The sequence below is a fragment of the Poecilia reticulata genome, chromosome 3 (assembly GCF_904066995.2).
Source record: "Poecilia reticulata chromosome 3, P_reticulata-male-v2, whole genome shotgun sequence".
NCBI lineage: Eukaryota > Metazoa > Chordata > Actinopteri > Cyprinodontiformes > Poeciliidae > Poecilia > Poecilia reticulata.
Genome location: NC_088832.1, coordinates 26,137,314 through 26,153,124, shown reverse-complemented (window position 1 = coordinate 26,153,124; position 15,811 = coordinate 26,137,314). Strand labels below are relative to the sequence as shown.

General features: G+C 39.0%; 3 protein-coding genes across 4 annotated transcripts in view; all 3 read right to left on the bottom strand.

The window, feature by feature from the left end:
* Positions 1 to 164, bottom strand: part of LOC103462608 (synaptosomal-associated protein 25-A-like) — a 34,062-nt gene extending 33,898 nt beyond the window's left edge. For both annotated transcript variants that reach the window (XM_008405501.3, XM_008405500.3), the window contains exon 1: positions 32 to 164. The gene's annotated coding sequence lies outside the window, so the exon portion shown is untranslated. The remainder of the gene's footprint in view (positions 1 to 31) is intronic.
* A 4,577-nt stretch (positions 165 to 4,741) lies between these two features.
* lrrc28 (leucine rich repeat containing 28) lies at positions 4,742 to 10,121 on the bottom strand. The gene is made up of 10 exons (XM_008405499.3): positions 9,954 to 10,121; positions 8,968 to 9,209; positions 8,803 to 8,843; positions 8,683 to 8,720; positions 8,462 to 8,599; positions 7,246 to 7,452; positions 7,057 to 7,159; positions 6,432 to 6,607; positions 5,979 to 6,138; positions 4,742 to 5,858 (listed from the first exon to the last, which is right to left on the bottom strand). The coding sequence occupies exons 2-10, from the start codon at positions 9,133 to 9,135 to the stop codon at positions 5,789 to 5,791; spliced, it is 1,101 nt and encodes a 366-aa protein (XP_008403721.1). The 5' UTR covers positions 9,136 to 9,209; positions 9,954 to 10,121; the 3' UTR covers positions 4,742 to 5,788.
* A 543-nt stretch (positions 10,122 to 10,664) lies between these two features.
* The window catches only part of LOC103462605 (insulin-like growth factor 1 receptor), a 48,010-nt gene continuing 42,863 nt past the window's right edge, over positions 10,665 to 15,811 (bottom strand). The window contains exon 21 of the mRNA XM_008405498.2: positions 10,665 to 15,701. Within this exon, the coding sequence (XP_008403720.2) occupies positions 15,209 to 15,701 (493 nt within the window). The 3' untranslated portion in view covers positions 10,665 to 15,208. The remainder of the gene's footprint in view (positions 15,702 to 15,811) is intronic.

The window sequence follows — 15,811 nt, the reverse complement described above, 5'->3', positions numbered from 1 at the left end:
AGAGGGGGGAAAAGGACGGAGTCAAACTTACCTGCTTAACTTTCTTTCTCTCGTCTTTCCCTTGTTGTTTTGCTGTGAGTGTGGACGGGATGAAAATGTCTGTTCGCTCCAAAGCTCGGTTTAAAGGACTAACCTCGGTGGAAACACACTGCCCTCCCCCCTCCCTAACCACCGCGCTACGCCTGGCGGATTTATATTAGCTTCCGGTTTAGCCTTTGCGAAATAAAACCAGCACGGGAGTCACGAGTAAAAACTGGGATTTTAAGAGGAGGTGGAGTTACTTTCCAGCAGTACAATGGTCGTAAAGATACAACTAGAGTTGAAATGAAATTGTTCAAATCAAAGGATGTTTGATTTACAGATTCAATATTTAACAAAGCATTGCGTCTGTAGAGTTGAATAAAATTGTACAGAATTCTTTTCAAACTTTTAGTGACAGGAAAGGAAATGATCTTGCAGGCTTCTTCCTCTTCACAATTGGGCACTACTTTGCGTTCTTCTGTCACCTAAAATCTAAATGTTGTGATAAGACTTTTTTTCGGAAATGAGGAGGAGCTGGTATGAATACTTTTAATAGGTACTTCAAAATTGAGTTTGATATTTCTAATGGAGCTGTTTTGTTTTGTTCTTGTTGTTGTTTATGTTTGTTTCATAATTTGTAATAGTACTAATAGTGATGGTAGATGCTATATTATATGATTTAGAAAATGTAAATTAAATTAGAAACACATCAAAATAAAAATAAAAATAAAAATACTAAAACATAATAAATGCAAATATTATACATTATTTTTGTTTTTAGTATACGATCATGCCTATGAAAGAACATGTATGCTACTTTAATACTCGCAGCAAAATTACGCTTTCTTAATTAACAATAGACTTTTAATCTGAAGAGCCGGACTTCTAATTTCCTGCTTCCCTGAATCGTATTTGCCCACAAAATGGCCGCGCCCTCTGACGTCAGAGGCAGCGGATAAAAGGTAGGGCATCTCAGCCCAACTCAAAGCCATGTTTTCTTTCTACCTCCTGTGAACAGATTCTCCTCTGTCATTTATAAACAGGATCAGGACGCAAACTGGATATGTTTGTATATTATCTTAAATCTGATGGGTCAGTAGACAAATTTCAGGAGGATTTAAACACACTGAGTTAAAAATAAAAAAATATGTGCGCTGATTTTCAACAAAAAGAGTTAAATCTAAACAAGGGGAATTTTAAAAGGAAACATGCAGAAGCTGCTCTGCTTTAAGATTCAGTGTTGAAGTGACAAGTGGCTGCGATGTTTTCAGTTTTCTCCAGTGCTTTGTTTCTCCACACACACCTCTGACACCCTTGACCTTCTTTCTCTTTGTCTGAACTCAAGCCTTCTGAAAACATATGCACTCCAGCATTTCACTCTCAGCACACAGGTACTGAGTGCATTCGAAAGGGGAGTAGTTTGGACATTTTCTGCCATCTGTTCGCTTTCTTTCACTCCAACTCAGAACATCACAGTGCATTTTTAAACTCGGTGCAAGAGCTGCAAAAACACTTAACCACCATCACGTCCAGAGCAACAAGATTTCTATTTGAAGAGAGGCGCTAACATGCAGACAATCCAATGATCTCGCTGCATCTCTTTTCATGTGCAAGTTGAAACATGCTAATGTCTGCTGATTTTTTACAGCAGCTTGTGTCTGCATTTCCATAAACATGAACCTGGACGGTCCTCCCTGTCCTTCTGAGATGGGTGTGCACAGCTGTTTTCCCTTTGGGCCCTTGACTTCGTACGATCAGATTCATGAATTTTAAATAGCATCCAAGTGACACACAGAGGAGCAAGCAGACGAGAACACTGTTTTAAGATGGGGTGCTGCCATCTTTTTCTGGGCTTTAGACAGCACAGAAGGCTTCCAGCAGCCCCCACATTATACGAGATTAGTGAACATTACATGTGCACAGTAAAAAAAAAGCAATCTTACATTTTTATACATCATTTAATTACATTTTGTCTTTTATAGCATGTCACGGGATTCTTTGTGGAGGTTTAAACTACCTCTACCTTCATCCTGATAATTATGCGACTTGTTTTTTGGAGCTGGAAAAGATCACATTTTAAAGTAGATAAGTAGATTTAGATTCCTGGTTTCTGAAAGAAAAAAAAAGTTTAAATTCCTTTCTCTAAGCCAATTGTTCAAGATTTAATTTGTTTCCCTATAATGATCATAATGGTAAAAGTTGCTCATTCATTACCAAATTCAGTGTGGAATTGTTATTTGTTATTGTAATATTATATAACAAAAAGCTGGTTGCCGAATATGATAGTCAAATTTTTTTATGATAAGAATATTAGATTGTGATCAGTTTCTATGTGTCCAGCCTAGATCTTCGTCTTTATGATGCAGATCAAGTGGACCTACTTTATTGTTCCACATAATGCTTCCACCTAACACCAGGGTACGGTAATGTGATGTAATAAATATACTGCTTGATAAATTCATATGAATAGCACCAGTAACAAATAAATAAATAAATAAATAACTAAATAAATAAAAAACTTATTTGAACTCCACTGGGAGGTCAAATAAATGTTATTTTGGGATACTGTAGGTAAAAACTGAGCATAAATCTTCCAAAGCAACAGCATCATCTGGTCCACATTTATCACAGTGGGTCCTAGATGAAAAAATTATAAAAATTAAAAATTAAATAAAAAAAAATTTGAGCAGCTTGAACTGCCTGGTCAGAATGCCTGTAAATAAAAAGACTGGGGAAGTTATTGCAAGAGAAAGGAAATGGCGATACAGAAATAAGGTCTGAGATCCATTTGCTGCCAAAATCAATTGGACTTTTCAGTGTGATGACTTTAAACAATGGCTTTTCATCACTGCTGCAGGACGTTCCCCCACCCCACCATCCCTCCACTTACCTCTGTCACCGTCACCGTCCTCCTCAGGAGATCCAGTTAGTTGAGCCAATCTGTTTTTTGCCCGTGATGGATTAGCCTTGTCTTCTTGAAGTTAACGGCCCCATGAAGAAACCCATTAAAAGAGATCCCTCCCAAGTGATGAGCACAATGAATCTCACTTAATTGTCATTGATTAAATGAAGACTGATTTGTGTCCTTTGGTCCTGGGCACATTCATGCACAGCACAGTGCACACACCGACAACAAAAGCAATCTTCAAGCTTAAACTAACTTTTGGTGTGCCATATAGAGGATTAACTTATAAACACACTCCAAAACAGCTGAAGACTAATTGTCCACATACAACATTTATATATATTAAAAAATATTTGTTTTAGGATCATTATGTTTAGGTCAATACTCCTACTTTGTTTCTGTGTACAGATATGCACTAAACACTGCACATTCTGTTCCAAAGCAAAACAAAGATAAAATCAGATCAAATTTCTCCTGCTGCTTGATCAGGGGTCTGCAACCTTTACAATCCAAAGAGCCATTTTTGCCCCCCAAAAAAATAAAATAAAATGTTTAGAGCCACAAATCTTTACAAGATTCAGCAGGAATTTAGTTGCTAATCTATAAAGAACCCAATTTTATTTATGCATTTATTATTTTTTAGCCAAAAAAAAATAATACCTATAATATTTATTATCAGAAATTCTAAGAGCTATTGTGGAAGGTCCAGAGAAACACTTGTGGCAACGGAGAAACAGGTTCTATTTCTAAGTGCTGGAGAAATGTTGTAAAGAGAACAAGGGAAATGATCAGAAAAGACTTAGTGTCTGCATTTTCCCTTCACCAGATAAGTGGAAAGAGCTTGAATAATTAGTTTCATCATTTGGAAGATTAACCAGCATGGGATCAACCAACTTGCTAACCTGGGATGAATGTTCAAGTTTCTAAAATTATTTACAGCTTTAGGTGATTTTCCTTTCTCCTTGCTGAATGACCTGTCTGTGTGTTCATTATGGAAAGAACATACCATATATCACTATTTTATTTGGGTACATTGCCAGCAAATTGTGCATTCGCTGAAGTCTCACACAAGAATGCAGGGTGAATGCGTGTTAATGCAAATGTGCAACCAGCCGAGACGTGGTGAGGGAGGTCAGAGAGTCGGACTACAGACCAGAGAGTCACCTGGAACAACACACGCCGTTGTTCCAGGTGATGGAGGCACTTCTTCTAGCTTCACAGCAGCACATGCCGTTGTGTTTTTGGAGGGTTTGCCATCTAAGGAGCAGCAGAGCCCACTGACCTGGAAATATTTTTGGTGTCAAAAATGAGGAATTATTTTAATATTAAGAAAAGCTTTCCTGGTAATCCTGGATCTGGCCCTTCTTAGATGTTTTTTTTTTTTTTTTAACAGAATCTCTTTTGGGATTTTATCCTAAATGATAGGAAGACAATCAGCTTTCCTCTCCTGACCCACTGACACAAACAACTGCACGGGACTCCAAGTGTTAGCTAGATCTGCAGCTTAGACACTGCCGTTGGCTTCAAACCTGCTGCTGCAGTGCCATGTGAAACTAAGCATGCCTCTTGAATTTTTTTCACATTACAACCATGAGCCTGTGTGTATTTCTTTCTTGGAAAGTGTGGTGTGCACACATATTAAGCCGCTATGAATCAATACACGCAGCTGTCACTGTAGTTGGAGCTGCTGTGTGTCTCCCTCTTGAGCGTTTGCTCGAACTAAGCAGGAAGACGTGGAAAGAGTTGAGCGTCTCTACGAGGCTGAAATGTAAATTCTCACCTCAGATCAAATAACTGAGTCAAATTCACTCGAAGTCAAAGATCAGACAATATTTACTGCCAAAACAAACAACAGATATGAACTTTACAACATCCAAGCGTCAGTGCAGCCAGTCACACAGTTTTCACCAAAAATTGAATTTAAAATGTGTGTGGAGTAGAAATAATTAGCATTGCGTTTTATTTATTATTTTATTTTTTGCATTTTGTGTTAGCTTTCTGGTTCATGTAAGTTTTGTCAAAATGAGATATCTTAATGTTTTAGATGGTGGGAGGAAGATGATAACTTGTAAAAACTTGATGCAACAAAGAAAGCCATAAGAAATCCTGCAACTTGTGCAACAAATGAAGAACCAGTGGGAAGAAAAAAAACATTTAAAGGGAACAGTTTGGTCTTGTAACTTTAGCTGGCTTTTTTTTTGGACACCATAATTTTGAGTATGAATGTAACATTGCACCGTATCATTGGATACACAACGTCTGCACTGAGACCTGAGTATTTGCCTTCTTTCTGTTGGGTAACTGAACAAAGCCTTATACTCGCCGTTTTAAAATTACACGTCAAACATAAATTTAAATAACAACCTTCAAATATTCTTGAGAACACACAGCATTTGGTTATACTTCATAAAGAAATAAATGTGCCTGCTACAGGAAACTTTGTGAAAAATGACTCAAAACTTTCACAAAAATCCAAGTGTTTGCTCTAAAAAGTGCTCCGATGTGAGTGGGGTGGGGGCGGTGGGGGGTGTTGTGGTTACCTCAGATCCAACCTGATTAGTGATGGAGCACACTGATCCGTCCTCAACCACAGACACACAAGAATATTCTACTTTTCGGGGGTTAGATATAAGAACATCATGAGCGCTTCGAGTCTTTGTTCAAAGAGCTGTAGTGTCACCCGAGGAGCAGCATGTCTGTCGGTCACAAGGCAAGAGTTTCTGATTGGTTCTTTTTGTCATAATGATGAACAGAGTTCCTGCACAGGACGCCTCCGATGCTCAGCGCCCCATCACAAATGACAGGATATCATCATCCGTCACCTTCATGAGCGCCGACGGATCGCAAAGAACGGAAGTGATGTCACCCCTGCAGATCAAAGGTCCGGAGGCAGCGACTGGAGCAGCAGTAGGCCACAAAACTCACAGTTGTTCTGCAGAGGAAGGGGCGGAAATGCAGACAAGAAGCGAGTTCAATTGAAAACATTTATCCCGAAGATAAGACGGGGACAGTACCGGGACAGAAAAAGAAGGAAGGAGACGTTTGTTCTGACCTGCGGTGGACTCCGGCCAACGCCGTGTCACGCAGAGGGAAAAGCTTGGGATAGATGATGGTGAACATGGCTTGGCTGCAACGGTGACAGTGACCCAGAGGGAACTGCAGCAGGTCCAGCAGGCTCTTTGGGAGGATGATGGGAGGCAGCAAGTTCAGGCCTGAAAACACGACATGAGACGGATTCAAACGAGGCAACGGACAGTCAATTATTTTATTTATAAACAAATTTGTCTAGCTGGGGATCAATGGCTTGAACACTTGTATAAATATTTTAACATAATATTTCTTCACTTTATTGTATTGGAATTTGTCTTATTTTCCTGTGTTTTATATATTATTTTAGGTCATGCTGCTGCTGCCCAACACTTTTCCAAATCTGGGATCAATTTAAACAGCAATGATTTTTCAGAGGCTGCAGAAACCATAAAGGCTAGTAACAGCCGGCCCCCACCTGCTGGGCGGTGATGGTAGATGCGATGCATAGTCCTCATAGCCAGCTCTTCCAGCGGAACCACGTTATCCGACTGCGACCCAATCACCTTCACTTCAGCTGGCAGCCCCACCAGGGCCTCAGTCAGTACCTCACCCATGCTGCCCCCCTCCAGAGCTTGAGAGGATAAGCCACACCTGCACACACACCGCTGTACTAGAGGGAGCTTGAAGTGATAATTACCATTACAACATGCCAAAAAGTGCAGACTCTGCACATTTGATATGCATGTGTTTGGGAGGTTTGCGCTGTATTAAACACCAGAAATTTAACATCACTGGCTTAGAAGTTTATACTTCGAAATATGAGAGAAAGATGTGTAGATGTTTTTTTTCCCCCCCTTTCAGATAAAAAAGGCTGCGCTCAAGTGAAAACTCAATTTCTCCACAAGCACTCATTGATATTTTTGCTTGTCAGCCGATGGTGTCACACTAAGCCCTCTCATATGCATCAAAATTGCTCTAATGTCAGAGTTTTTTTGTTATTTCACTTCAGCTTAGTGATATTAACCGTTATCCAAGTAAGCCGTCTGCACCCATTTGAAATACTCTTCTGAAATAACTGCTGTCAGTGTTAAGGATGTTACCCGCTGCAGCCGATGACCTTGTTGTACAGGTAGGAGGGAAGGCCTTTCAGATCCACGTTGTTATCGACAAACACAAACTGCAGCTCTCGGGATCTGCCCAGATCTGTAAAACAGGCAGACGATGAACGATGCGTCGCTCATGATATCCAAGATCGCTGCAGTCGATCGCAGACACATCACCATACTGACCGAGTGGTAGGAAGGTCAGGCGATTGGCCGCCATGGAGAGCTGGTTGAGGCGGTGCAGCCAGCAGAGCTGGCGGGGGACATGACTCAGAAGGTTGTGGTCCACTGTGAGGTTCTGCAGGGAGAGGCAGCGGTGCAGGCGGTCTGGAAGAGACATCAGCTGGTTCATAGCCAAGTCGAGGGTCTCCAGGTCCTGCAGATCACCAATCTCTGAGCGAAAAATAACAAATATTAGCTGCGGAAGGATCAATATTAGGAGGACAGAGTGGTTATTTGGGACTTTAAAATTTAAAACAATGTACACTTTAAAAATAAAGACTGTACTAAAAATCTCTTGAGGCCAAAAATAGCCATATGTAATTTGTGAGAGTATACAGTAACTGCTGAAGATTAATATTATGAGAAAACATGAGGTCATGGGTGCTGGACAACTTCATTCTACAGTTTGGCTGAAGAGCTCAGACGCCATCTGCTGGCAAACTGAGGTTTTACACCCATGTGGTAGACAAGCACATGGTATACAACAGCACAGATGTGCCCAAAAGATTTGAACTTACACAAATTACTATGAATTTCCCATAAGTATGTTTTCTCAACATTGGCGGAAGGAGAGTGTGAATGCACATGAATACAAGGTGAAACAGAACCTTACAGACAACAGAATCATACCAAGAATGGCAGCGAGAAGGCCATGATGAATGTCTAAACAAAACATCAAGACCCAAAACTTAATCCTACAAAAAGTTCAAAGGTGGACAAGAGAAAACTGGTTCAAAGTTTTTTTTTTCTTAGGAATTCTTCTGATTGGTTGAAACAAATACTTACTAATTTGTCAAGAAAAAAAGTGAGTGCTATGATGATGTACAACAGTAAAGTATCTTGATATCATTTACAAACAGTTCTTGAATAAAGAGTGGATTCAAAATATCCTGCAAGTGCAACTTCTTCCAGTCTTCACCTCTCCGTGTAAAAAAAAAAAAATGTAATCAGCCTGAAACAGAACGTTCCTAATCTTTTGTTGACTGGGTTGTGTATAAAACACAGAATGGCACAACAAATACACCTATTGTTGGACTATGTTGCTCTCACTACTTTCCATTTTTGTGGTATAAACATTCAGACCATAAAATTCCCCTACATTTTTAGTTCAGTTAATAGAATAATATTGTATTTTAAATTCATATTTTGTTTGTAAATTTAAAACTGGAGTAATATTTACCTGGTGGAAGGCATTTGAGTTGATTATTGGACAGTCTCAGGTGTCGCAGAGACCTCAGGCGGCCAATCTCTGGGCAGAGCATCTGGAGGGCGTTATTGCTCAGGTCCAGTGACTGCAGTCGTGCCAGATTTCCAATAGCTGGAAATCAAAAGGTTAGTTAGCAGTTACATCTAATTTCTTTGAAATAATGGCACAATTGCCTGGTCTTACTGCGGTCCTACCTTCAGGAATAATGACAATGTTGTTTGAGTGCAGGTACCTTGAATCAAAAGACAAAACGTGATTTAAATTCAACATTTAAATACAACAAAGATATCTGAGAAACTTACAAAAGCACTTACAATTCTATAAGATTTGGGAGCTTCTGAGCAAGATTATCAGGCTGATGAAAAAAACAGGACAAAAGCAGAAATTATAAGTGATATCACAGGAACAAAACGTCAGTCATACATGAGTGCTTTTTTTTTTTTTTTTTTAAATCACAAATGATGTTGCTGTGAGGATACCAGTGTAGTCAGCGAGTTTCTCTTCATGTACAATCTCTCCAGAAACTGTAGTCCTTCATCTTTTAGCAGCTCTACGGGAAAAATGTTCAGGTTTTTGTAGTTCAGGAACAGGTTTTTGTGGCGCTCCTGCTTGGCCATGAAAATAGTCTCGTGGAGTTCAGTTGCCATTTCTCAGGAAAGCTCTCCCCTCCTGGATCAAGGACACTTGGCAACGCCTGAATCTCCTATGGCATCACTGTTTCCTGAAAGTCAACAAACGTGACAGGTTCATCTCAATCAACTAGAATCTCTTCAACAAGTTAATTTAATGCAAAAAATATGAAACCCATACAAAATACTGATTAATTATATAATGTTATATAAATACAGCACACTATGGCCAGATCTATAGGCTTCGAAGGGGGTGTAGAGTTATTTATAAGGCTTCGGAATTCCAGCAAACTACGGTGAAACTTCATGGAAAATATTTTCTGGACTAGTATGAACAAAAAACAACTTTTAGGAAGGTGTATCTGATAATATTAAAATAGGAAAAATAGGTTCAGTTTTCACATTATATCAGCACAACAAAAAACTCCGCTTAAAATCTCCCTATCTGTGCAACAAATTCAAATAAAAATATTTTCATTTTGAAATGAAATGCTGAAATAAAAGCAATTTTAGATGCTACTCAAATTCGCTGAGAGGCACCTACATTACTCTTGTGAGACCCTTTCATTGAAAAGAGAGAAAGTAAAACCACAAAACGACAGTTGCATGCAGTAATGTAGCCAGACAGTATTTTATGTTTGTAGTCGTTTTGAGTAAGAGTCACCAGTATCTATAAGGCTAGAAAGAGCAACAAAAGGTTAAAGTCAATGATGCATGCAGGACGTGTCCGCTGTTTCCCTTTTTCAGCATAAACAAGTCAAGAACTGTGACCTGCAATAGCCACTTTGCTAATTGGTTACTAGCAAAACACAAAGTTTAAAACAAAATTTATTTACCTTAGTAGCAGGAGACCATTGTAAGACACTGTATCTGCCTACATCGTCTCGTCATCTATCGGAAGAAACCTGTGAGCCCTGGAAGAGCTAAACATCCAAACAAGAAGCTCCAGGTTAGCAACAATCATCTGTCGTAAACAAGCCTGCGTCACAGCACAGATTCTTCTCTTTTTTATTTCAAGGCCGAGATGGCGCCGCTGGGGTTTTGCTGCCCCCAATTGGTAAGTAACCGAACTGCAGTAAGGGGAATCTGGTCTCAAAGCGGTTTCTGGTTTGTTTACAGCCAGAAACCTCAACGTTGTTTTATCGGGATTTTAAGTATCAGACCAATACAAAGTAATGTGGTATGCATTTATGTTCATGGAGTTTAAAACCAATAATTGTCCTGCCGATGGATTCTCCCATGTAGTATGTTAAAGCATCCATCCATCTGCCATATTTATTGTAAAGAGGCTGGTGTCTACCTCCGGCAATCACTGGGCATCCTGAACAGGTCTGCCGTTTGTCACAAAAAGTAAAATATGTGATAATTTAACGTTTTTCCTTCAATATACATTTTCCTGTCAATACTGATTTCTTACAGAAGTGCTGCATTACAGAAAAATCCAAAATTTGGTTATAAATGTTACTCAAAAGGACCAACATGGTCAGACGTTTCCTTTCAATATAAAATAGTTTAAACAGGATCAAATAAAGACATACCACACAAACTGCATACATTTTTTTTATTTATCTTAAATTTTGTGTAGAAAAAAAAGAACGAGGAAATAGACATTCTCTTTTCCTTCAGCCAATCATTTTATCCCAGTAATATATTGATAACAAGAAAAATCTTACAACAGCATGTACAAAAGAAAAACCAAAATGAAACATCAGTCCAAACAATCATTTTAACAGAAATCCAGGACTTGGAAGGCTATCAATAACTTACATATTTTAAAATAAATGTAACAAACTGTCAATGTAACACGTATATAAAAAAGTGAGGGATGAGTTGGGAAGAGAAACAAAAACTTGATTGTTTTTATGTTACCTCTGAGGTGTTCCAGTGGTAAAAAAGAAAAAAAAATCTGGCAAAAATCAGACCACAAACAAACCTGATTTCAGAAATTGATTAGTATTTTATAGCAAGACTGGCTGAGAAAGGATAGAACAAGAAGCTTGATAAAATATAGCACAAGTCTGCTTTAAGAGAAAGCGCTTTCTCATAGAGACATTTCTTCAATTTACAGTCATCAAATCAGTGGGAACAGCTGCAGGGCAGAAAGAAGCTACAACTCAGGAATATTATATGTAACAAATGAAAGACAATGTAGTGTCGTAGAGGGAAATGGTCCAGTGAAACCATCCCATTTCTCATGTTGCATTCCACTAGGTTTCACTTGAATCAGCAAATACAGACCCCCAAAAGAGCCCATTAGCCAACAGAAGCTACACCAATAAAAACAAAAAAAACATATATATATATATGTATATATATATATATATTTGTTCAGCATCTCCATATAAAAAGATCAAGTTCTCTAGAAGTAGCATAAAGAATGTTCGATGTGTCCGAGCCCCTAGCCTGCTTCCACGATGGTTTGGTTTGTGGTTTGAATTTGACCTTTACACAGCACCCAGTGAGATCAAACAGCTGAGATGACATATTTTGTGTTTTATACAAGTAAATAGATTGGACAAAACAAAAAGTGAGGTAGATGGATGGTTGAAGGAAGTAATAACAAAGCCTTCTCCCAGAATATCGAAAGAACATAAAAATATGAGATCAAAACAAAACAAAAAAAAAAAGGGGGAAAAAAAACTCGAGGGAAGATTTGTACAGTGATTACCACTTCACAAAAAAAAAAAAGAAGTAAATAGCAGAAACATCTGGGAATTGAGTTAAAATGTCACTTTTGAGACTATTCCGTGTGGTCCTCGATTAGATAGGTCAACGTTTCATTACTGGTGCTCAAACGTGAAGAAGAGATTTTGTTTTCTCCAACAGAAGGGGTTCTTAGTGTATTTCTCTCGTCAGTCCTTTTAGGTCACAATATCTTGGTGTTATTGAAGCATTTCAACGGAAAACTAAATGCTGCAGGTAAATTCAGTCCCATTTAGTCACACAAATCCTCAACAAACACATCAAACGTTTACAAAATATTGAAAAAGAAAGAACAGAAGCTACTTCAAACACATGGATGCCCACATATTTCTAAAAAAGCTTTTGATCGAGAGGCAAGTGAGATGATCCAGTCGAAATGGAACACAAAGAAATACAAAGAAAGAGCTTTTTGCTCTGCTTGTAAGTTAACTTAACTGAAACACTGACAAAAAGTAGAAGGAAATTACCAGAAAATGGTGAACCAAAAATTCACTTTTCGTCATTTGTAATGTGTAGGAAACAACAAAAGATGTAAGGGGTAACGCACAGTTTCCACCTTTATTAGCAAATGTTATAGTTTGGTGCACATTCTGTTAATCTGCTCTCTGTCTGTCACATCATTTTCTAGCTTCCTTGTAACTTCTGACAAACCAAAGATAACCCATCAAGAAAACAGTTGTTTCGCTGTGAAACACTAAATAGTAACTGAACTGTTTCACATGTTTAAATATAGTGAACTAAAGTTAATCTTTGTGTAAATAGACCGGGCTAAAAAAAAAAAAAAAAAAAGCTACTCAGTTAGCTCAATTAGCTCCAGGAAAAGAAAAATGATTTTAATATTAAATCTCGTTTTTAAAAATTAGATAAAATATTCATTTTGGATTAATATGGGAGCAACATTTAACCACAACAGGACAAATTTACAAGGTGCTCTAACTGCTTACACTTGGATTGTAAGCGATTCCTTGCTGGCTGCAATTTAGCCACTTCTGAAATTAACACAAAATTGATATTTTTAAGTCAGAAGAAGTTCAGGGTATGTCTAGGGTTCCTGTAAATTCACATTTCAGAATTACAGATGTTTGATATATGCGTACACTCAGGTGCAGTGCAGTTGCTTCTCAGTCAGCGACATGAAAAACCTAAATGACGTACACAGGAATGTACTAAAAGTCATTTAATTTCACAGATTAACCCCCTAAAGATGAAAAACTAGAAACTACAATATAGGGGGCTGGATAAAAGTCTGGAAATGCAATCGCTTTTCTGCTGAGCCAGACTACATATCCATGCGTTTTAAGGATGTTTAGGAAACCCTTAGGTTGGTAAAAGCTAGTTCAGATAAAAGTCTAAGAGAGTCTGAATAAATGCTGCTTGATGAAATAGAACGCAGCTACTTTCCACGCAAGAAAACTCAAATTATAAATGTGCCAACTTGAAGAGTCTGAATACATCCCCTCAAAAAGGATTTTTTATTTATTTTTTTGCCAAATTCAGATAACTTTACTCACAATATTTTACTATATTCTAAAACGTTTGATGGTTTTCCTACTTTTTGTCAGTATTTTGGTTGCATACAACTTGGGCAAGGACAAACCACAAGATTGAGACCAGGAAACTTCTTGTTACTCATTGTGGCGATAAACATTGCTTTCACACTGATAAAACAATCTGACACAGAACGACAAACACAAGGTAGGATGTCTCTGGGTAACAGCAGCACAAAAAAAGGAAAATGAAGAAGAAAAAAAAAAGGGAGCAGAAAAGGATTTAGCTTTTCTCTTTCACCTGAGATTTTATTTGGACACCAGGCTTGTGAATCTGATGGTAAAAGCACGAGAGAACATGGATGTCCTCTAGAGGGGACGCGAGGAAGATACGGGTCTTTCAATGCAAGGCAAGTTATTGTACCTCTTACTCAATTGCAGAAACAAAATCCGTTCATAAACAACAAAACAATGACAAGCATAAAAAAAAAAGAAACTGGAGTGAAAATGTTCCGATCTGAAAACCAACCTGAAGAAGTTTATATATATATATATATATATATATATATATATATATATATGTATATATATATATATACAAACCACAAGAGAAATAAGGAATAGCAGCTTCTTTCTGTACATGATGAAAGTTTTTGACTGTATAAAAGTTAGAAAAAGTGAAAAAACAACTGGTTTGTACATAAATGCTCTGCACATGTAGAGATGTAAATGTTGGCAAGTATTTACAAGTGTAAAAAAATACCTGTTTGTGTACAACAAGGATGCCTCTGACCTGGGGGAAAACTCAGATGTACAGATCTGGCGTTCATGTTCTCCTACTGACTGCTCTTCCCCTGCAGTCCTTTCCTTTTTTTTGTGTTGTGTTTTGTCGTATATATTTTGCTACACGATTCACTGTTAAATCCCGATGTAACAGCACTTTGTGGCAGCTGGCTCTATTTCAGGTAAACTGACGCGACTGAAGTCTACGCAGGGATCTGACGGAGTGGAGAAGCCGCAGATCGCAGTCAGCACTAGAAAAACCGAGCAGGACGGCTGAGGAAAGTTGATGTCCGTCTGGCCTCTACATGAACGATGTGGTGGAAGATCAAAAGTGCTGTTGTTTGTTTTCTCCTTCCATTTTCACGACTGCATCTTGAGGAGCAACAGGATAAGAAAATGTGAAAGCAGAAGAGTTTGGCAACAGATTTGGCAGAGCTGACTGTTCTCCAATTGTTTGTTTCAGCGGATTGGCTTTTGACCCGGCATTATGCCAACGTTCGACCCCAACGGCCGCTGGATTCACAAACGACCCACCGGCGACCTCGTTCTAGTGCTTGTTAATCTTTAGATATGCTTAATGTTTCCACCATAATGCCCGTTCAAAAGCACACACAAACAACGCTGATTATTCATAAAGGCCTACACGTTTCGTTTCCTCATTCAGAAACATAAAAAAGTAACAAATAACAATTTATAAAATAAGTTTAGCCACAGAGAGAGTGAAATAACTCCCCTCAAAATATATATATTTTTTTTATGATTTCTCATTTTACTGAAGATTTTTTTTTCTTTTTTTTTTTTTCTTTTTGGTCTTTCCACTCAGCAGCAGGAGCGGTGTCACAAATAACAGCCAGCTGGTAGAAACTCATACTAGATTATTTAAAATGAAAAAAAGAAAAAGAAAAGTGTGCGGCCATACAGCAGGACATTAACTCTTTGAAAGTTTTTTTTCCATCTTTATGTAAGTCTCAAAATATCCACATCCATATCCTGTTGAGAAGGTTTCACTGTGATTCAAACAAACAGAGAAAAAAAAAAAAAAACAGAGAAGAAAACCACCCAGTCCGACATGTGGTTCTTCGGGTCCGTGGGTGAACCGTGTTCGTGTTTCTGCCCAATCAGCAGGCGGACGACTGTGGGAGAGGCATGGCGCGCTCGTTTTTGCGTCCTCCGTTCATGTGCGCGTACGGCGGCAGTTCGTCCAGGTTTGGCCGCACTGTGGCTCCCGAGCTCGCGGGAAGGCCAGTCCCAGAGAGTCCGTTGGCCGCCTGCTGGCTCGAAGGCTGCTTGTCCATTACTGCGCTCGACGTGCAGGGAGAGGACGGGGAGCCGGGCGCTTGCGACGGGGCAGGCGCCCCCTCTGGGCTTGGAGATGGGGGGTTCTGCTGCTGCAGCTGCTGCTGCGAAGAGGGTTCCAGGGGAACATCCGTGGAGTGGTCCAGTTTATCCAGGTGGAGCTGTGGCGCTTCGGCGGGCTTGTTGTCGGCACTGTAGTAGAAACTAACCTCTTTGAAAGACGGGTCCAGCTCATCCTTGATGCTGCTGATGATCTCAACGAAGGAGGGACGCATTTTAGGGTTGTACTGCCAACACATTCGCATCAGCTCGAATCTGCACACAAAGGAATATTGGTTATAATATAATTACAAGCAGCATATGCTACTGAAGTAATCTCTCAGTAGAGGAAAGCGGTGCTTTGTCACAAGAAGCTACAGCTGGGC